This window comes from Lissotriton helveticus, chromosome 1_1, assembly GCF_964261635.1.
Source record: "Lissotriton helveticus chromosome 1_1, aLisHel1.1, whole genome shotgun sequence".
Classification (NCBI taxonomy): domain Eukaryota; kingdom Metazoa; phylum Chordata; class Amphibia; order Caudata; family Salamandridae; genus Lissotriton; species Lissotriton helveticus.
In genome coordinates, this window is record NC_136057.1 from 262,114,677 (window position 1) to 262,137,526 (window position 22,850).

Genomic DNA, 22,850 nt, shown 5'->3' on the forward strand with positions numbered 1-22,850 from the left:
GCAACATTTTTGCAACAAGTCAGCACATTACTGCAAAAATCAAATAAATAGTGCTTACCTTAGTGTTTTACATCATATGACCGCCATATTAAATCTGCATATTTTGCACAATCTTTACCTGGGTGGATGCTATAAAAATAATACTAGCAAAGAAGCACAGCGTTTACTTGGTATTAATAAGCACGCTATCCATGTCTTAATGCCTTTAGTGCCAAACCGATTTTAGATAGTGCCATTGTCAAAGTGATTTGCACATTTGTATTTTAGTATTTTTTTACACGAATCTTAAATATTGTAATTGAGGATGATTATTATCCAGTATCAACTTGTACATAGTTTACATTGTCCTTGGGTTTTAGATGTATACTGCCATTTGTTAAGACTGGTGCAAAGAACCTAGCAATAATTAGTACACATTCATTAGTAGCTGATGTTGCAAGCGCTCTTTCAGACATGAAGATGCAGAGCCTACATTAGAGTATTTCTTTATTTGCTGATCCTTCCTATTTATTCTTTCTAACACCAACTGCAATGTGGTAGTTACGAGTCAGAGATTACCTTTCGATTGCCAACACATGGAGGCTTCCCAGCCTCGTGCCACCCCTCACCCTTGTAGAGGGCATTCTGCAGGGGATCGCGTGATCACGCAAATCCAAGATGGCTGCCGTGAAGTGAGCTCCTTTGCTTTTTCGCCCGTTTTCAGTTTAAAACGACGAATTTAGTTCAGCAAATTGCCGCAAATGAGGTAGCTGGGCTAGTTTTGGTGTTACCTGCTGGCTGAGGCAGTTTGAAGCCGATTTATTCGACGGAGGCCCTTTTTTCTGCTCTGTGGTTCCTGTTCCGAGCTCTCTCACGAGGTATTGCCTGAAGTGTCTGTCAGGGGGGCGGAGAATACACCAGGAAAGGGCCTGGCTTGGGCCTAGCCACTCCCACAGCCCTATTTAGCTGCTGCACCTGTATTTTTGAAGAAGAACTTAGTACTATTTTACTTCATATTCTCTGCTTTACTTACTTGCTCATTTAACTTCAAATTTAGTTATTTTTCTCCTCAACAATGGAAAATAAACTTTCTGCTAACAATAAAAGGAGACGGCAGGTTTCACCTCCTCCTTTAAAATCGAAAGTGGTGGAATCAACTAAACCTTCACTGTCTTTAATTTTAGAAGAAATTCAAGCTGTTCGTGCTAATACTGATACTATTGTGACAGAAATCATCTGATAATTCAATTAAGATACAAGATAATAAATCCAAAATTGATGCTTTTACCCCAAGGTGGCGAAAATTTCTCCTATGGGCTCACATCTGCTGGACATGGAAAATCGTAATAGACAATATAATCTTCGCATATTTAATTTACCAGAATCAAAAATCAAATCAAAAATATCTTTATTTAGATATAAACATATATTTTTAAAAGAAAATTACAAAGTTCACATTGTGTAGCAACTGTTAAAAAGCGAAGAGAGAACAAGTAACAGACAATTAACCAGCCGTAATAAAAGTAGAAGTTATCCACTCTTGGGCCTCCTTGTTCCATAGCAATTTAAAAGGAAAGTAAAAACACAGGGTGGTAGTGAGAAGAGAAAGGATAGCTTTAAACATATTGTGCAAGATAATTTTACTCATCAACCCTTTTATGATATACCCATTGTCGATGGTACCGTACATATAAAAGACAACCAACATTCCTAAACCTCTATATTAAAATTTCATATTGTCCCCCCTTAAAATTAAAATCTGTTGTGGGGTGCATTAAAGATTAAAAGGAGTAGAGGGGCGCATTAGCAGGACCCATTTTGATTAAAGTTACGGTATGCCAGCTGAATGAATTTTGTGAGTTTTATATTTAAAACAGTATTTTCGGGGTTCAGAGCCACCATAATCGCTTGCCTACAGGACCGGACACCCAGCCTATTCCATTCAGCTTTAAGTTTGGAACTGCCTTCGGAGTTAAGGGCTGGGCAGAGACAGACCACATGCAGCAGAGTTGCAGCTGTTTTGCCACATCCTCTGCAAGTTGGATCCTCCGCCATGCGTCGCCATGAAGGTAGATCTTGCAGAAATCGCCACTCACCCATTCTGATAGCGGTAAGACTACGTTTAAGGTACAATGAGTATGTACAGGCCAGGTAGGTGGCAGGGGCTAGCCGACTGTACGAATTTAAAAGAGCCCAAGCATGACTGCGTTTCGAAAAGTGTGCTTTATCCATAATGAGAGATTTCATTCTCGCACATTTTTTAATCCCCATTTTAACAGCTGTCTGACTGGGGTTAAGGGCCCATAGGTCACTCGCTGACATTTGCTGAATTGCGTCTTTGAAAAGGCGACCGAACGTTCCACCTGAATTTTTCTGGGAGATTTCTAACCAGACTAGGGATTCTAATGTGCCAGGGTCCGCCTGCCTCAGTTTGTGACAAAGGTTCAGGTATGCCCCGGTGTCGGAGGCATCATAGTTTAATAGCCCCATCTCTAGTCTTATCTGTGCAGCAGATGCAGACTTTGGTAGCTGGAGAACCTTTTTTATAAATTTTTGTCGTGTGCCTATTCAAAGCAGTGTTCATTTTTCCCCTGAATGTCTCTATGCCATATGATAAAGTGGGGCCAATTTTCGCTCTCATTACTTCTAGAGGAGGCGATAGGGTTGGGCCTGAGAGTTTTTTGAGAGCTTGCCTAGTGACACCTCAAGGGTCTTAGCTTTGACTGCGATCTCACTACGCTGTTTTGTGAGATTGCGTCTAGAATCCAGATGGACACCTAGCTATTTATACGACTGACCTGTGATGAGGCTTACGTTGTTAAATAACCACCCGCCACCAGCGTAACGTTTCTTACCAAAGGGGACAACTTGCGTTTTCTTTAGGTTGACCTCTAGCTGGTTCATGATCGTGTAGCTAAGCAATTTGTCCAGGATCCTTTGTAGCCCGACCCTCGTAAGACTAAAGAGAACCAGGTCGTCGGCATACAAAAGGTTGCTTAGTGCCAAGCCTCCCACCTTTGGAGGATAACTATTTGTATCATCCAAGGTCGTCGGCAGGTCTGCTATTAACAGGTTGAAGAGAAGGGGGGCCAGCACACATCCCTGCTTCACACCTCTAGTTGTCATAATTTTCCACGAGAGATGTGTGCCGGACCCCAACTTCACCCGGAACCAGGTGCGGGAGTGTAGTTGGATGATTGCCTCTAACAAATTCTCTGGAATCCCCCACTTCCTTAGTTTTACCCATAAGGCCGCCCTGGGGACTCTATCAAATGCTGCTTTGAAGTCGACAAAGCAGCAAAACACTGACCTAGATGTTTAAAAAGCTTTGTCGACAATGGTTGATACTGCTAACAGATTAGTCCTAGTCCTTGAATTAGCAGTGAACCCTGTTTGATTCATCTGCATCAAGTTGTGGTCTTTTACCCATAGCCTCAGGTCCTCCAAAAGGAGGACTGCATAGTGCAGCGCTTGGCCTCAATGTCCAAATTACCTCCATTCGTAGTCCTACTGGTAAAATTGCCATCTCACACGTGGATATTGTCAATGAATTTTTAGAGTTCTACTCTACATTATATAATAAACCTGATTTTAATGATGATTCCCTAGTGGACTCCTTCCTATCCTCCTGTGATTTACCAAAACGTTCTCAATCATATAAACTTGGATTAGATTTACCCATTACATTAGACAACATTTTGTCTGCTATAAAATCCCTCAAATCAAATAAATCTCCAGGTCCTGATGGTTTACCAGCAGAGTTTTATAAAGAATTTCAATCCCAACGTTCACCCTTTTTACTTCAGCTATTTACTTTATTTACATCTTCAGGAAATATGTCTGGTTCTTTTTCGGTAGCTTTAATTATAGTTCTTCCTAAACCGGACAAAGACCACACTCTTGTTTCTAATTATCGTCCTATTTCTTTAATAAATCAAGATTGTAAATTATATGCAAAAATCCTGGCCTCATGTTTATCCCCAATATTAGATTCTATTATTCATTCTGATCAATCGGGGTTTATGAAAAATAGATACTCAGCTAATAATACAAAAACATTATTACATGTCATTGAACAAGCACAAACATTCACTAGTCCATCAGGTGTTGTGGCTTTGGAAGCTGAAAAAGCCTTTGACAAGCTTCATTGGCACTTTTTATTTCGTACCTTAATTTGTTTCAATTTTGGTGATAATTATATCCGTATGATCTCCGCCTTATATTCTACCCCTACTGCTAGACTATTTATTAATGGCCAAGTATCCACTGAATTTTCCCTTTATAGAGGTACACGTCAGGGATGTCCCCTTTCTCCACTTTTGTTTTTACTAGGTATTGAACCCTTTCTTGCTTCTATCAGACAATGCGATTCCATTAAAGGAATTAAGGTTAAAGATGTCGTGGTTAAAACATTGGCATATGCTGACGATGTACTTTTGTTTATTAATGATCCCATATCCTTGTTTCTTTCCTTAATAGACGTAATCTCTAAATATTCACTGGTGTCTGGACATTAATTAAATTCTAATAAAACAGAATTTTTTCCCTTAAATGTTTATTGTACCTCTGATATGATTCCCATGCGTGAAATTATTTGGCAGAAGAAAAAGTTAAAATATATGGGCACTTTATTTTCTTCTTCCATTAAATCTACAATGACTTTAAATAGTGGTTTTGTTTTAAATGATATTAAAGATAAAACGTCTAAGTGGTCTTCATTGCATCTTTCATGGTGGGGACGTATGGAATGCATTAAAATGAATATTGCTCCCAACATTTTTTAAACTCTAACTATGATCCCTAATCAATTTCAATTAAAATTTTATAAAGATATTGATAAACTTCTTTCCACATTTCTTTGGAATAATAAAGCAAAACGCATTAGTTATAAAAAACTAAAGATGTTGAAAGGTAAGGCTAGTTTTGGCATTCCAGATTTTCTTCTGTATCATAAAGTGTTTATTATGAAACAAAGTGCTATTTGGTTTAACCATGCCTCTGTGCATAATCCTCCCACATGGTTCCTTATTGAAAAATCCATTGTGAATCCCTTTCCACTTCTCGCTTTAATTACCATGTCAAATAAATCCTCTTGTCTTCATAAATCTTGTATCATTAAATCCACTAAACAAATTTTTAATGATCTTGATTCTATTTTTGAATACCCCATGTCCAATACTGTTGATTTATCGCTATGGTATAGTAATGTTATTAAATGAAATAGACATGTTAGTTTTTGGTCCTCATGGTAAAGCTGAGATTTATTATCTCAAGGATGTTTATTCTAATAATACGTTCATATCTTTTCAAATGTTACAAACTACATTCAATTTAGCTAATTCAGATTTTATTAACTAATTCTATCTTGGATTCTTTCTCACACGCTATTCCCTCTATGACTCATACTGATCTATCCACGTATATTCAAACTATATCATCTAATCCTCATTGTGTTTCTATTTTATATAAAAATTGTCTAACAATTTAGGTTCGAATATTAATATGTTTGCAGACTTTTGGAACAATGAATTATCACTTTCATTATCCATTGATTTGTGGGAAACTATGTGGATCTCCAATATATCTGGTTGGTTACCTGTTTCTCTGTTTCAAACTAATTCTTATATTTTATTTAATTGCTTATGGACACCATTACGATTATTGTGCTAAAATCCTTCAATCTGATACTTGTTGGCATTGTAATTTGCACTCTGGTTCACTGCAACATATGCTTTTTACTTGTCCTTTAATAACTAAATTCTGGACAGATGTATGGGTCATTGTTAAAAATATTCTTAATATTCAAGAAGACTTATTTTATAATCTGTTAATTTGCAAATCTGTACTCTTGTCGCAAGATTTAGATGCAATTGAATGTAAACTTTTTAATTTCCTAATTTCAGCTGCGTTAAAATCTATTACCTTTTGTTGGAAAGATGTTTAAAAATTATCAGTTCATGCATGGTGGTCCTGGGTTATTGTTACGAGAATAGGTGCACAAGTATCCTTATCTGGGGTTTGTCAAAATTCTATTTCTTATCAGTTATTTTGGACTCCTATTGATGTTTATTTATCGCATTAATTATAATACTTGCTTCTTTTTACGATGCCAGATTGATACATATATTGTTATTGTATAAGTAGCTCGGCTCTTTTTCTATTTATTATATGATATTATATGTTCCCTTCCCTTCCCTTTCTTAAGTTATCATTGCATAACTATTTCTTCATATTTTGAATTGCGAATTTCTTATATTTTTCTGTATGTCTTGTTTATTGTTTCTTTTGATGAAAATTTCAATAAAATATTTTGAACACAAAAAAAAAGGCATTCTGCAAATAAAGAGCCCGTTATGTTCGCCATGGTAAGGTTTGAAAGCAGATGGCTCTCCACCTGACATACAGTTCATGGTAACATGACTGAAGCTAGAATAGCCATCTTGCATTTTGTAATCTCTATCGCGACTAATGAATACATAACTCACATGATCCTTATTTTAATATTGGGAGACCAGCCACCCCACTAAATCCATAGCTGCATGGACGGGAGGCTTATAAATTAAATCCAGCACCTATCAGCATTGATACACAACGGTAGTGTATGTTGTACTGTTCGCGTTCTACTGGGTGTGATTCGTAGAAATGTTGAAAACCACAGAAGCCATATAAAATCAGTGTTAAATAATTAAAGTAGCCCACCCACGTAACGTATAATATGACGCTCCATCTCCTGATGTTTAAGAAGGCCCTCCAGGTCTTTTTTGTCATTATGTCCTGTTTAAATAGGGTTATCAGGTTCCATATTATTTACTGCATTGACTTTGTCCTAAAAGATGTTGTTGTGTAAGGTATCATTATGATATGTTGTACCAGTGCAATGTAACTAAAGCAAACTGGGCCGGAGCAAAGTGTTGATATGGTATTTACTTTTAAGTGGAAAGTGTATTTTGTGATGGAAAGTTTCCTAAAAGTAACATGAAGCAATGCTTTGCACTGCTTTGCATTAGGTTAGGTCAATGGGGAGTCCTATGACTGCTACATGGGAATTCCCACACATCCTCTCACGATATTTGATGCAAAGTAGTAGAAACTTTTTTTTCGACTAAACTTTTTTAACATTCTGTGTGTCCTCTACTGTACAGCATACATAAAAAGCATGTCTAAGCTTATTATTTTACACTGGAAAAGTACCCTTCCAGTACAAAACATATGCTAGACATCTCACACAGCTTTGCACTACGGAGCAAAGATGTGCATGTAGAGCTTGGTTGCTTAAATGTTCATCAGAGCTTTGGAAGAGAGCACCATATCTTCATAGATATGGACCGGCCCCATCTCTCACTCTCCCATGTAATGCAGTGCAGCTTACTTTCTGGCTCAATATTGAAGTCCAGGGACAAGAATAATTATTGCATTATAACATTGGCCAATGTCATAGAATCAGATGTCATCCACAGTGTCTGATCTGATAACATTTCTTTCTCTCTTCAAGTCAACCTGTCTCTCCCAGAATTCTCACTTGGCCTCCATTCACAGTGAAGAAGAAAATGATTTTGTATTTATTCTTATGGGGAAACCAGTGGATCCTTTCAACAAGAGTGCCTACTGGTTAGGAGTTCATGACACCTTCAAGGTGAGTGACTTTCAACTTTACTTGACATGAATATTAGTCTGGTGTGTGCCCATGTTTCTGCCATTTCACATATATTGCATATTGTATGCTTGATACTTCTTTCTTATTTCTGATTTAGTCTCTCAGTCTTGCGTTAATCAGTGAAACTGATTTACATCTTTGGCTACAATACTTTTGATTCATCCCTGTGAGTTCTTTTTTGTTACATGAAGGAGGGAGAGTATATACATTCCGACGGATCTAAAATGACAATGCTGCCATTTGGTAAAGGACAACCTGACAATAGTGGCAACGAAGACTTCATCGGTTCCTGGTATGTAGAGAATGGTAAGCATGTTCCTAATATATTTTCACATTCATAGGTAGACAAGGACTGGATTTAAGATTTTAAAAGCTGTAAAAGATGATTGAATCCACTAACCATCTGTACAGTGTTACAAGTTTAAATAAAATATGGTTTAGATTTGGGGACATCAGACTGATTTTGCTGAAGAAAGGTAGAGCTGTAAATTGTGCTCACTTGTTTCCTAAGCCTTCTCAAAATTCAAGTTTTGTAACCCGAGATTTGTTTAAAGTGAAATGTTAATTGAATTAACAAATTATTCATGGGAAAATGATGATCTGATTGAATTTGTCATTTTAGTTGCATTACATCAAAGTACTTAATTAGTGTAGTGATTAGCTTAAAAACTAGGACGTTTGAACTAGCTGAAAATAATTGCATTATTTTATTTACTTTACTGCGTTGGACCTGGCCCTTCCTTTGCTGAACCTGTTGTGCTTGGCTAAAACGTGCTAAAGTGCTCTCTCCTTAAGACATGGTACAGTTGGCAGATACCTGATTGGTACATTAAATGCACTTGTAAGTCCTGAGTACATAGAACTACATGGACCCAAGACCTGTAAATTGAATGGTGCTAGTAGGCCTGCAGCACTCATTTTGCCACCCACTAAAGTAGCACTTTAAAACATGACCCAGGCCTGCTGCTGCAGCCTGTAGTTCAGTTTTGAAAGTGCCCTTTTGACCTAGCAAAAACAACCTTTTGCCAGGTCTAAACTTTCTCTATCTATGTCACAAGTAAGGTAGGCACTAAAAGATTCAAAGGGCAGGTTGCATTTTATTTAAAAAGCCGGACATGTGTACTTAAGTTTTATATGTCCTGTCAGTGAAAAACTCCTAAAGTAATTTTTTTTTACTGATGTAAAGCCAATCTCTCCCAATGAGTGACCTAGGGTTACCTTATTGCAATTAATATGTGTTAACTTTAGATTAGGAGTGGATAGATATATGCAGTTTAAATTCAAATGAATTGCAATTTAAAAACCTCTTTAATGTTAAAGTGGGGGTTTAAGTTACAATTGTGATAATGAAACTTTTAGAAAGTTATATTAAAGCTTGAATTTATCTCAGCCACTGGTAACTACTCGGGCCAAATCCCAGTCCATTGTTGTTTTGCACACCATACCACCTCAGTTTAGACCAAACCATATGTAAATCAGTCTTGAACCTGCTCTAATGAAAACAATCCAGCCCGAAGTGCCAGGGCAGGTACTCCCTGAAGTGAAATACAAACAACAGAAATACAAGAAACTCAGGACCCGTTTTGTCTTCGTAAGACCTCATCATCCAGTATAGCTGGATTCCAGTGACCCAGTGGGCGGGGGGCCCACATCTGGGCATACCACGTAGGGTGACTCACTAAATCAGGGTTCTCCAATGTCTGTCCTGGAGGTCTGGATGTGTGCCAGATTTTTAAGATAACTGCATTTAGCTAAATGTGAATATGCTAAATATCTAGTGTGGATCCAGCCCTCCAGACTAACATTGGAGAACCTTGCACTTATTTATACAAAAACACAATGCTTGAACTAATCTCAGCTATTGGTAGCTACTCTGAGCCGCCTGGGTGTAAAATATATAATGTTTTTGAGCATTAATTGCTGAAAAGCTACTGAACGAATTTACACCAAATCACAATAAACATTCCTCCTAAACCAATATCAAGATGTCTGCCAAATTCGGAGTACAGCCACTCAGGAGTTTGGGCTGTAGCTGTATTTAGAGTTCCTTTAGGAAAAGGAATAAGGAGAAAGCATTTGGGACCAATTAAATTCACCCCCCCCCCACCTGATGTATCTCCCTGAAACTTTCTGTGTACAAACTAGTCAACCTTTTTTAAAAGTTTTGTGAAGATTTGTTAAACAGCACCAAGGGTATTAGCAACACAAAAAAGGTGTGAGAAAGTCATAGTTTTTGCCCTGATCGCCCTAATTGTTTGAGTGATAGGGGAGAGGATGTGGTCTAGCGGCTAGGGCGGTCCAACTCAAATATGGGGGAACTGGGTTTGAGTCTCGGCAAGGGCGCTCAACATCCTGTGAATTTGGACAAATCAATTAATTTCCCCGTGCCTCACAAAAATGAATGTGTCCTTGTGTAATGCAACTGGTGCTAACATAAAGCATTCTGATAATCAATACCTTTGGGTCAAATTTGTTCTATATAAAACACCCCAATAAAAAAACAATTTATACTGGTTGTAACTGACTTTGATTCAGCCCTGAGCTCTGCTGACCAGGGCCAGTGCTCTGCGTAAAAGGTACATGGTAATTAAGTATAATAACAGCCTACCTGTAATACCCTAGTATATAATAGAGCATATAGGTTTAGAATCCCAGCAAATGTAATGCACTCAAGTGTGCACTGCTGTGTTGCCTGCTGTCATTTTAAAAATCAGCCCTGCTTTGCAGGCTGCTTTTAAAATGACATTTTTTGCAAATTCAACTTTAGAATTAAAGGTACTTCCAAAGTCTTAAACTAACTTACTTGTACTTAAAAGTGCCCCAGAGGTAGATTGCCCTGAAAAAATAAGCAGCAACATTTTAAAGATGTTTTACATGCCCCAGTGAGGGAAAACTGCCAAGTTTGTTTTTCTCCACTGTAGGACATTTGCTTCATAGGCTGATATGTGAGCTAAAAATATATTTCAAATAGTTAAAAGGATAGTTATGATAACTCCAACAACTTGCCAATATTAGATGTAATATAACTATTATAACAACTTCAGAAAAAAAAGTTATAGAACTTGCTTTTCTGATGTGCCAAAATCCAGCCTTCCAGCTGCCTCTTGTTATTGGCCAGCCTTTGTCAGGCTGAGCAATACAGCTCTGTTGAGGTGTGAAGTGGCCTGCATAGAACAAAGGACATCCGGTAGGAGGAGATCTGCAGCTGCAGAGCTAAAGGCAGGATGGGGTGGAGTAGCCAAATTTGTCTTCAAAGAGGGAATGACAGTTTAGACAGGATACAGGCCCACCCGCACATCCTGCGCCCCGAGCCAGACAGAAGCCGCAGTAATTGGATTAGCAGAGGGGCTTGAAGGGGAGCATTAGGGAAAGTTAGCCACACCAGTAGGTTGGTTAAGCCAAATTCAAACCTGCAGAAGAGTTTCTTCATTTTGGATTTTAAAATACAGTCCCTTCTGGGACACGTATATGACACACTTTGGAGGAAGCTGTCATTATTCTATAAGAAATATAGTAACACTTTTTGGTGTGCTTTGGTGTGTATGGTAGAAAGTTGTTTCTATTATGTTATAGGTCTAGTGGATTAATACTCAAAGTGGGTGAGTATTTTGGCACCATGGGAGCACCCAACATAAATTGATATCATACTAACTTGGTGCGGACTATAGTATCAACTGACATCTTTGATGTGGAGATCGAAAAGCATATCCACCAATTCTTTTGGATACATGCTTCTGGGTGGCACCCTGCAACATATTGGGCAGGACTATCTCCCTGCTTGTCACCCAGGAACACTAGATAAATATGGGGGTGCTGCCGGATAACTCAGATCCCTGCCTGAAACTACAAGAAGAAGGCCTGCCCTGCTGTAACCCTCCAAGAGGGTAGCACTCTGAGTTATTGCACCTACTTAACACTTTGAAACTACATCCCAAAGGACCTTCTGAAAGAAGTTCTAGATGTTTGGACAACTTTGGAGAATTTTGGTAAAAAGCTTCATAAGTGGACCTACCCGTTGTTGAGAGTCAAGCCGCCAACGTTCAACTGCAACCTGGCCTGTATTTCAGATCCTTTCCGCAGAAAGCTCCGAAGCTCAAGAGTTCCAGGATTTCAGGAGGCTCATGCTAAACCAAGCCTCTGTTGTTGACTCCAAACACAGCCTGACAAGTTGCCTCGCTCAATGATGAGAGAAAAAGCTCCAGAAAATGACTAAGTCCAAAGGTGCTTGACCGGGCCCTATCACTCAGGGTATCCGACCCGCACTCCATTGCGGTCGGCCTCAAACTTTGACTTTGTCCCGGTCAAGCACAACCAGATGTCCCAAGTTGGTGCTTTCCGTTTTTAGGCATTATAAATTATTTCATCTTTAAAAATTCATACCTCTGCTACCCTACATTGGAATGTTGTCATTTTGATGTTATTTTAATCCTACAAATATTTCCTATTTCTAAAAAGTGGTGTCTGATTTTTTGTGTGTGTTGTGTCTAACTTATTTAATGTATTGGTGTTTTTAAATGTTTTACACACCTGTCTCCTAAGTTAAGACTGCCTGCTCACAGACAGCTCCAAAGGGTTGAACAAGGGAATCATTTATTGAGACCTTGACAGGAACTTACATTGTGATTGTGTCCCTAATACTAGTGGTAGGTACCTACTTACCCCTACTAATAAACTGCATTCGAACATTTTATTTGCAGTGCTGGGATATGGTACTTGTGTTTGATCACACCATACAGTAATTAAGTGAAGATCTATAAAACTCCATTTTTGAAAAATGTTTTGGGACTAAACTGTTTTAACTCAATTGTGATTGTTTTAAATTGTTCTACTTCTGTTTGCAAACGTTTTTTAGTGACCCAAAACTAGGGATACCGTGGAGCTTGATCTGGCTAACCTGACTAATCTCACAATAACTGAATTTAGGGTTCAGTATAGGGCTTGGAGGCTGCCAGCTGCTAATACAATTAGAAAGGCAGAGTTGGTTGAGTCCCTTAAGGCCTGGGCAAAGTCAGCTCCAGGGTATAAAGGGTAAAGGAGAGAGTACCCCTCCAGAAAACCTCCTGGAGGTGGATAATGACAATGTGCCAATAACTTCCAGTACCCGGTTCAGGCTTCCAGCTAGTGGAAGGAGGGGAAGCTCCCCCAGGAGGAACAAGAACTGTCCCTTGCAAAGAGACAGCATAAGGCTCAACTAGCTTCTATAGCTATAGACAAAGAGAAGCTAGATCTAGCTAAGAAGAAGTGGGTAAGGGAGGAAGAGAAATTAAATGGCTGCAGCAAAACCTAGGACAAGGTTGAGATGTCCAGGGGTGGTTTGTTTGATCCCAGGCTTCCCAAGGGGATAGTTCCCAAGTATGTAGAGGGGGACGACATTGAAAAATGGCTGACTGTATTTGAAAGGGCATCTTAAGATGAGAAGGGCCCATTACAAATACTGGGGTTTACTCATAGGGGATTGACTCCTGAGCCTACAGGGAGATGAGGCAGAAGCCTACTTCCACATGAGAAAATGTCTAGTCAAGAAATTTGGTCTCACCCTGATAGGTACTGAGTGAAGTTCAGGGACAAAGTAAACACACAGTCCTGGATGAGCTTTGTACATATCTCAGTCAAGGCACTAGAGTGCTGGATTCAAGGTAACCAGGTGAGTACCTGTGAGGGACTGTACAATTTATTCCTTAAAGGGCACATCCCGACTCATTGTGTACAAGAGAAATTACACCAATATTCAGTGGACTCTAAGCTGTCTGGTCCCAGGGAACTGCGGAAGACAGCTGATGAGTGGATAATAACGTGCAAATGGGCTTTTCTGTGGACACAGGATCCTAACTATAACTACATAGTGGCACTGATAGAGCTGGTTTCCAAATCCCGGAGTCCGTTAGTCACTGAAATCTGAGGCCACCGACTGGTGCGCTGACTGCTACTTTTCCCTCCCCCCCTCCACCTCTTGGCTCCTCCATGATGCCGCAGTGAGACACCAGCGCAGCCCCATTGGCCTGTGGGACAACATTGTAGCCTTCTAACCCCTCATTTTCCTCCCAGTAATATGAGGTAGCTCAACCGGTCCTTCTTCACAAATGAAATCTAAGGCTGCTTATCAGCGATGCCAGTACTACTGCCCATCCTCCATCCAGCTACTCCACCATGAAGCAGGATGATGCTGGCACAATCCTGGCAGCCCAACACAGTGTTCTGCAGCACTGCTTTTCCAACTAGGCCCAGCTACATCAACCGTCTGAACCTCCCAGCCTCTCCCTCCCTACATTTGCCCTTGGGATGCCACTTTCCCTGTAAGCAGAAGGATGCTGATCACCCTCACCGCAGAACCATTAGCACTGAGGCTCCATAAAGTTATTGTTATTGTTATTGTTATCTACAGCTTGTATAGCGCCAAATCACCGTCAGGTCTCAAGGCGCTTTTGACAGAAGAAAGATATGCTAACGGAAGAGCAGATACATAGAACCCTGGCACTAAGAGGAGCTTAGGGTTTCCCTGAACAGGAGTGTTTTTAGGGATTTCCTGAACTGCAACAAGTTGGGTTCTTTACGAAGAGACTCTGGGAGTTTATTCCAAACCTGTGGAACAACCACTGAGAAAGATCTGCCACCCTTCGTTGCTAATTTATAGCGGGGGCAGGACAGCTGTTGAGTGTTCGAGGACCTTAGTGATCGTGTGGGTTTATAAACTCCAAGGCGTTCTTTAATGTAAGCAGGTGCTTGACCATAGATTGCCTTGTGGGCAATGCACAAACTTTTAAACTCCACCCGTTGTTTTATGGGGAGCCAATGTAGCTTACAAAGCAACGGCGATGCATGAGTGCGTCTAGGTAGCCTAAAGATTAGCCTAGCGGCATCGTTCAAGACTACTTGCAGCCTATTTGTCAGTGTTTTGGGGAGACCCAAATACAGGGCATTCCCATAATCTAATCTTGAGATTATTGTGGAAGAGACAGTTGTACGGAGCGTGGTGGAGGAGAGCAAAGGGACTAACTTACGTAACTGTCTAATTAAGTTAGTGCAGGTCCCGACCAATGAGGATATCTGGCTGACCATTGACAACTCATGGTCGATCTTTATGCCTGGACTTTCTACATTGGAACAGGGTTTAGGGGTCGGGCCAAGGTCTTGAGGCCAGAACAAATCACCCCAAGGAGACGCTTCAGTTGAAACCACCAGGAACTCAGTTTTTTCTGGGTTGATCTTTAATGAATTTGCTGTCATCCAGCTCACCGTATGACTAAGTATTTTTTGAGCATGGGTCTGTGCGGATGCTGTGTTATCAATACTAAGTAACAACTGGGTATCGTCAGCATAGTTGAAGGTTTTACAGCCCATGCTTACCAAGGAGTCGATTAGGGCTGCAAATAAAGATTAAAAAGGAGTGGGGACAAGGCAGATCCCTGAGGGACTCCACACTTCAGGATACCCAAGTTTGATATAGAGTCCTCCAGTTGAATCCTTTGAGATCTTCCAGAAAGAAAGGATTTGAGCCATTTATAGGCTACGTCTTGAATCCCAGACGCGGCCAGTCTGTCCAAAAGCAAGGTATGGCTGACAGTGTCGAATGCCGCTGACAGGTCTAATAATATCAGGGCACTCGGTTTTTTATTATCAGCCATACCTCTGAGCTCATCAAGCACCGAAAGCATCACCAATTCGGTGCTGTGATGCTCTCGAAAACCTGCTTGACGTTCCTGGAGTAGATGGTGTGATTCCAGGATTGATGAAAGAGACATCAAAACATGCTGTTCCAAAATCTTGGACAAGAAAGGGAGCTGAGATATTGGCCTATAATTTTTTAGGTTGATGGGATCAGCCCCCGGCTTCTTAATTAGGGGCCTAACTCGTGCTTCTTTAAAACTGGATGGAAGCTGGCCAGTGTCTAATGATTTATTTAGTAGGGAGACAAGATGAATTTATAGGGCAGGGAGCGCCAGGCGAAAGATGCTAGGAGGACATGGATCTGCAGGAGAGCCAGACTTTGTTCGATTCATGAGCTGTTCTAAGACTGTAGAATCAATCAGAGGAAACTTAGAGATAGTGTGTTTTGGAGGAGGGGATTGGGGATAGGGAGGAGAGGAGTGGCTGCTTGAAGTATTCTTGATGTCATTAAGAATAGTTTGTACCTTGTCGAGGAAGTAGTGTTGAAAGGTGTTACAGTCAATTGGAGATTGATCTTTCTACTTTCTTGCTCAACTCTGATAAGATCTTAAAAGTTTCTTTTTGTACATTATCCGCGTTGTTAATTCGGGATTCATAATATTCTGCTTTTGCTGACCGAATACAGGTTTTGTACAATTTAAGGAATGATTTATAATGATCCCTGTCAATGGGATCGTTTGATTTCTTCCAGCGTCTCTCTAAAAGGCAGAGTTTTATTTTGTGTTCCCTCAAGGAAGAATTAAACCATGGGGCTCCGTTTACCGTTCTATTTATTTTATGATTTCTTTCGGGTGCAATTAGATCAATGGCCTGACCGAGATTAAGCATTAGATGTGCATATTCCTGATCAAGGTCCCCATGCGTATCATAAAACTGTGACTTTTTGAGAAGGGTGTCCGTCAGGGTTTCTGAGTCAATTTTCCTCCATTGACAAACTTTTTTAGATGTAAGGGGTAGTGGTTGAGGCAAATGGCCATCAATAGGGATAACGCAATTTATCATGTAATGGTCTGACCATATGCAAGGTAGAATATCTGTTAACGCTACAGCTGGATCGGAGGTCCAGATAAGATCAAGAGTGTGACCTTTAATATGTGTGGGTGCCTCTACTAATTGTTTGAGTCCAAGTGAGGTCATAGAAGTTTCCAGCAGTCGCGTTGCCCCGTCCTTGCGTAAATTGTCCCAATGGACATTAAAATCTCCTGTTATTAGGACCTTTTGATAACGTGTGCATATATCTGAGATGATGGGGTCAATAGGTCATTAAACAGAGCGGTAGATTTTGGGGGGCGGTAGACTGTAAGGTTGACAAGGCAGGTGTTTCTCAGTGTAATCTTCACCCCAACAATGTCCGCTAGATCCACTGTTTCGGCCATTAATTTGGTAACTGTTAAGTTTTTTTTAAAAGAATTGCCACCCCACCCCCACAGGCATTGTCTGCACGATTATGCCAAATCGCATAATATTCGTTAGGGAGGGAGGCAATGATATCAGGTAGAGAGCTATCGCCCAGCCACGTTTCTGTAAGAGTTAGGATGTGAGTGTCTTCATCTTGAAGAAGAGTGAAAATTTCAAGATGGTGTTTTTGTAGCGATCTGGTATTCAGACTAGTTAACCTCAGGCTGGGGTGACGCTCCGGCATGCTCCTATCAGTGGACAGTATACCAGTCTCTTTTAACTTAGTTAAAGTGGTTGAAGTTAAGGTAAGAGTACTAGAATCTAGCTGGTGTAACTCACCAGAGGAATATATCAGACGACAAACAGGAGGATAGGCCCTAGTGCCCGGTAGTGCGCGGACGGGCGCAGACGGGCAGGACTCTGGCACGACTCCGGCACAGGTCCGGCGCGTCCGCTGTACGCGTCCGCTGCACGGAGGCATGGCCGTCTCTTTGAAGCGCAAATAGAGCGCGTCACCCGCCCAGCCCACACCCAATATGGCCACCAAACCCAGGAACCAACCCTCGGCGTCAATGCTCGGCCGAGAGCGGTCCGGTGACGAAGGGAGGGGGGGAGAGGACACAAAGCACAAGGAAGTCTCAGGACAAAAATACAAAGCTTATTAAATGAAGCCACAGTAAATGCAATGTTTAAAATGCACGAATTATTAAAATGCACAAAGTGAAAAGGAGAGACCTCCAGGCTTCCCCCTCCCTCAGGAGGGGGAAAGGAAATTCTTCTGTCAAATCAGTTCGCCGGGCTCTCTAAGCCCCTTTTAAGCGCAACTAGAGATAAAGGTGAGCTATGCTCCTGTGGGGAATTCTGCTCTTCTCCCAATGCTTTGGTAGAACCGCAGGTACCTTCCAACATATTATACCCTTTGCCCTGTACACCACAAACGAGGTAACGAGGGGGTCCATAGTCCTCTTAGCTTCTTAGGCCTGCACCACTGTTTTTGCCTGCATGGGAGACCCCACTTACTGATTGGCCTCAGCAGGCCTCATTTGCATGGCTCCCACTTCGTGAAGCCCTTCAACCTCCAAGACCTCGACACAAGAGTGTCACGGACAATCACGCCTCAGCTTCTGGTGTGTAGCACCGACAATTGCTGCCATATTACAATGTCAGGCCTGGGCTCGCATTGGGCTAGTTTGCCCCCTCATCACGTGGCTGACTCACTGGCCCCAGAATGGTGACCTCCTCTCCCCCTCATCTAACCCGTGCCTCACCACTGCATCACCTTCACATTCCCTATCATAGGGATACAACACACAAGAAAGGAACTGTGCACCCCCTCTTTTTCTATGTCAAGAGGAGTGGGGCCCTGTCCTGCCAGGATATAGTGGGACACTACATTTAATTTTCTCTGGCACTCGCCTGACAGAGGCATCACCTACACCATGCTACTACCCTGGGACATAACGGCTGAGTTGCACCCATAACTGCACTGTTTGTGACCGCACTGCCTTTATCTGGATTGCCTGTGTCTTCCTACCATGATTGCCTCTATCCCTGCAATGCTATGCCATCAAAGAAGTCCTCTGGAAAGTTGCTTTGGAACGCACCTCTATTAGGGCATGACTGACTGCTATGCACACAAAGATCAAAGACTTAACTCGGAATGTAAAGGCTATCATGGGGTTAGGATCCCTAGAGTAGTAAAGTTAGGATTCCTAACTTTACTACTCCAAAATGCCCTTTATGAATAACGAAAGTCGTAAAGTTAGGATTTTGTCTCAGATTACTTTTGTGAATCGGGCCTCATGCCCTTGAGGATACCTGAAGCTTAAATAAAACGAATTTCGTGCGCGCACTGCATCACCAAATGTGATGCAGTGCGCACAACGAAATTCGTTGTATTTATTTAAATGTTTACTTACCTGTAAAACTCTGTAATCCATACATTACTACCCCCCACCCTGCCCCTCCCCCTGCCCACGTCATCGCCCTGCCGAAACTCCCACTGCCGACCGCTACTGTTTTGGGGTGACCCTTCAGAGAAGGCAATTTTAAAACAACCACCATCTGAGGCCAACTCATAAAAGACACACCAAGTGTAAACAAACTTAGAGCTCAGTGCAAAGTCTCTCTATAGCAGGATATCAAACTTCATACCCAGACATTATGTGCTAGATACTAGGAGGCTTTCCCCCACACTTAATGCTTACTTGAAACTGCCAAAATGTCCCTTAATTCCCTCTATACATCAAAGGCTAACTATATGTTTTATAAACTGAAAGCTCTCAATTATTAACAGGGAGAAAAGATGGAGATTCTTCTAGCTGAACAATGCGGACAAAGGATAGCTGCACTGGCTATCCCAGCCATTAGGAATGATTTCAGATGCATGCTGTGAACCACTTAGATTATTGCTGATGCTTTCTGACCCTACTGTACTAACCTCTATAGCTCTGACATATTACAAGGGGAAACTCATCAGGACATTTTCTTTGCTAATGTGACCTCCCCGTTTGAATGATGACAGTCATGTGCTCCTAGAGGGCTAGATCTTCAAGAGGCCATCCCCTGCCTCCTGTTTAATTAGGCTCCAGGTGAGGCTGGAGTCTGGGAAGAATTTAATCAGTGGCTGAAAGAAGAGATTGTCGACCACCTTCATGACTCCTTCCTGAGGGTGAGCACACTGGGTCTCTGACACACATGTCTAATCAGGCTGTAAATACCATCCTCCCGAAACCAGATAAAGTCCCCTTGCTCTGTGCCAGCTACTGCCCGGTCTCCCTCCTGAATACCGACATAGAAATATTGGCCAGCATCCTGGCAACTCAGCTCAAACAGGTTATTCTGAACCACATCCATCATTCTCAAGTGGGTTATGGCCCGGGTTGCTCATTCTGAGACCACATCCACTTCCTTTCCCACCTCTTTGAATATCTAAGACTCAGCGGAGCCCAACCTGGCCATTTGCTTGATGCCAAAAAGGTACTCGTTCATATCAAATGGATTATGTGTTTTATACCCTGCGATGGCTGAGACTGGTGGAGTGTTTCATAGTGAAGATCCAATGGTTGTAAACCTTGCTCAATGCTCAGGCTATCTGTGGTTGCTTCCTTTTTTCTATGCTTTCCCAGTGCGCAGGAATACCCGACACAGTGTCCCTCTATCGCCATTGCTGTTCCTCCTCTCATAGAAACTGCTAGTCGCTGCCATCAACCAATTTACACAAATTCTGGGCACCAACTGCCTCTTTATAAACTATTCCTGTATGTAGATGTAATGTAAGGTGGATTTGTAGAGTGCTGCTTGTCACCTGGATGATACCCTGCTCACACTCACAGCATTCAACAGCCCTCTACCAGCTTTGCTAGCCCTCATTGCAGAATTTTCCACCTGTTCCCATGAGGCACAGGGTCAAGACTGATTCGCATATAGCTGGACCTGAACTGGGGTGGTGAAGTGAGCTAAACAATGAACCCAACCAAGATCTGTGTCTGAAAAGTTTCAGTGCTCTGTCCATCATCTCCTTATGTTTGCGCTGTTCGCCCTAAGCTGGCAGGGTATGCCCAGACGTGGGTCCCTAGCTCACTTTCCACTGGATTCAAGCTAGCCTGGCTGATATGGGGTGTAACCCTGAAACTCGTTCCAGGATGCTGATTTCTGGTCCAAGAGAGACCTGGCTAGGCAGTTTGGGTTGGACTGTTCCCATGAGGCACAGCGTCAAGACTGATTTGCAAATAGCTTGGTGTGAACTGGGGTGGCGAAGAGAGCTAAAGAACGATGATGGATTCAACTCAAATCTGTGACTGAGAGTGCATGTCTGAAAGATTTCAGTGCTCTGTCCATCATCTCCTTGTGTTTGCTTTGTTCTCCCTAAGTTTGCAGGATATTGCCAGACATGGGATCCTTGCTCACTTTGCCACTGGATTCAAGCTAGTCTAGCTAATGAGGGGTGTTATCCCAAAACTGGTCCCAGAATGCTTGTTTCCAGTCCAGGGAAGACCTGGCATGGCAGTTTGGGCTGTATTGTTCCCCTGAGGCACAGGGTAAAGACTGATATACATATAGCTGGGTCTTAACTGGAATAGGGAAGTGAGTTAAATAATTATGGAAAATTCAACCCAGATCCATGACTGAGGGTGGGTATCTGAAAAGATTCAGTGCTCCGGTATGCCCAGACATGGGTCCCTTGCTCAATTTGCCCCTGGATTCAAGCTAGCCTGGCTGATGAGGGGTGCTCCCTAAAACTGGTCCCAGGATGCTTGTTTCTGGTCCAGGGAAGACCTGGCTTCGCAGTTTGGGCTGGACTGTTCCCATGAGGCATATAGCAGGGTCTGAACTGGGATGGGGAATTTAGTTAAAGAACGATGATGGATTCAACCCAGATCTGTGACGGGGTGGGTGTCCTAAATGTTTTAGTGCTCCGTCCATCATCTCCTTGTTTTTGATCACTTATGTACTTGGCATGCCGCCCGTCTTGCTCAAGACCTACTTCCTTCTCTCCTTTGAGAAGTATATCAAATCCTTTATCTGGGGCAGCATGAGACTGCATTTGAAAGCCTCTAAACTGATCACAGTTTGGCTGTGTGGTGGCTGCCCTGTATCAAACTCTAGTATTTAGCCCTCCATCTTGCCCACTTGTCCTCTATGCAGCCTAAAATGACTCACCTTGAAGAGTCAATTCCATTAATCAGTGTGAAATAATGCTGCAATCTAGGTGGATGGCAGACCCATTTATTAGAGTGCTTGGAAGACCGCCAGCATAATGACCCTAGACAACTTCAATCGACTTTAGTGCCGACACTGGAGATATTTACATCTGAGACACTGCCTCCAGGGTGTCTTGGGAGCCCGGCCATTCTAGTTTCCCCTTTTGCACAATACCTGAAGGTCTGAGGACCGTGCAAGGGGATCATGTCCGGCTTTAATAATCTCATTATCAACCATCTGTATTTATGACCCCTCCTGGCCCTTATGTGTATCAAATAGCAGGAGGGGCCACGGGTAGAGTACAAGGAAAATGACTGGGCAGAAGTGCTAGCAGACTTGGACAGGGAGACTCACAAATTCAGGATGTAATTTTAACACTTTAAGATGATCCAGGCCTATTACTGGACTCCACATAAATTAGAGGTCTTCTACAATTCTGGTTCTGTAGCATGCCCAATTATGACATAACATATATCCTCTATGACTGCCAGAACATTTCATAACTATGATCCCAAAATTGCTCAATCCCCATTCATACCCTGGGATATCTGGTGCCATCTTTTCAATGGCATCTTATTGCTTTCCATTAGAGTGTACAGTGACGCTTTTTAATGTTTGTAATCTCCTCAATGGTGGCCTGGATGCTCTGTACCCCTTCCTCCACTCCCATACTTATACCTATTGATGTACGATCTCAGTACACCCAACCTCCCCTGCCTCACATTTCTAGTTTCCCTCTTCCTACCTGTTGCCACAGCGCGGAGCCATTACTCCCAGCTTCTTGCTGACATCTGTGATACCACATCAAAGCCTAAGTTACTTTACAGGTTATTTCATATTATGCGACCTTCTGTGTATACCCTCTCAATACATACTGATTGTTTGTTTGGTTGTTCAATGCTTCCCGGCTTATTGTACCTCCCAGCGGACACACAGCAGCGTATGATATACCTCAGACTGTGATGTGGCCCCCAAATAGTCTTGTGCTCACAGTTATGACTCCTGAGCAATATTTGTTGACTTCATTCATCTGGTGTTTCATATGCTAAACTATTGTGTTGGTGACCTTCTTTAATTTCTTTAACAAAAATAAATGAAAAATAAATAAATAATTAGGTCTGCGTTTGCATCGGAAAAGAGATTTTATTTGCTAAAATATTTGTTGCCAATTAACTGATCTTTCGAGAAAAATGGCATCCACCTCGGCTCCTTTCTGGTAAGTTTCATGTTGATCTGTCAAGCAGAGGCCAAAAAAACAGAAGAGGCCAAAGACATTGTTTTTTCATTTAAATTCCCATTGGAAAATTCGGTCGCAGCTACAGAAACAAATCTGGCTAAAAGTTAGAACTTTACTCAGAAATACGGGGGGCAACAATCCCTAGGAGAGCCAGATTTCACCCTTGTGATGAGGGCTTGTAAGGAGCCTGCATTGAGAAGTGGGAACTGATCA

General features: G+C 41.8%; 1 protein-coding gene across 1 annotated transcript in view; it reads left to right on the plus strand.

Annotated features, from left to right (window-relative positions):
- LOC144769234 (C-type lectin mannose-binding isoform-like) overlaps positions 1–22,850 on the plus strand; it is a 197,907-nt gene that overhangs the window by 132,642 nt on the left and 42,415 nt on the right. The window contains exons 4-5 of the mRNA XM_078653276.1: positions 7,472–7,612; positions 7,825–7,939. Coding sequence (XP_078509402.1) covers positions 7,472–7,612; positions 7,825–7,939 — 256 coding nt within the window. The remainder of the gene's footprint in view (positions 1–7,471; positions 7,613–7,824; positions 7,940–22,850) is intronic.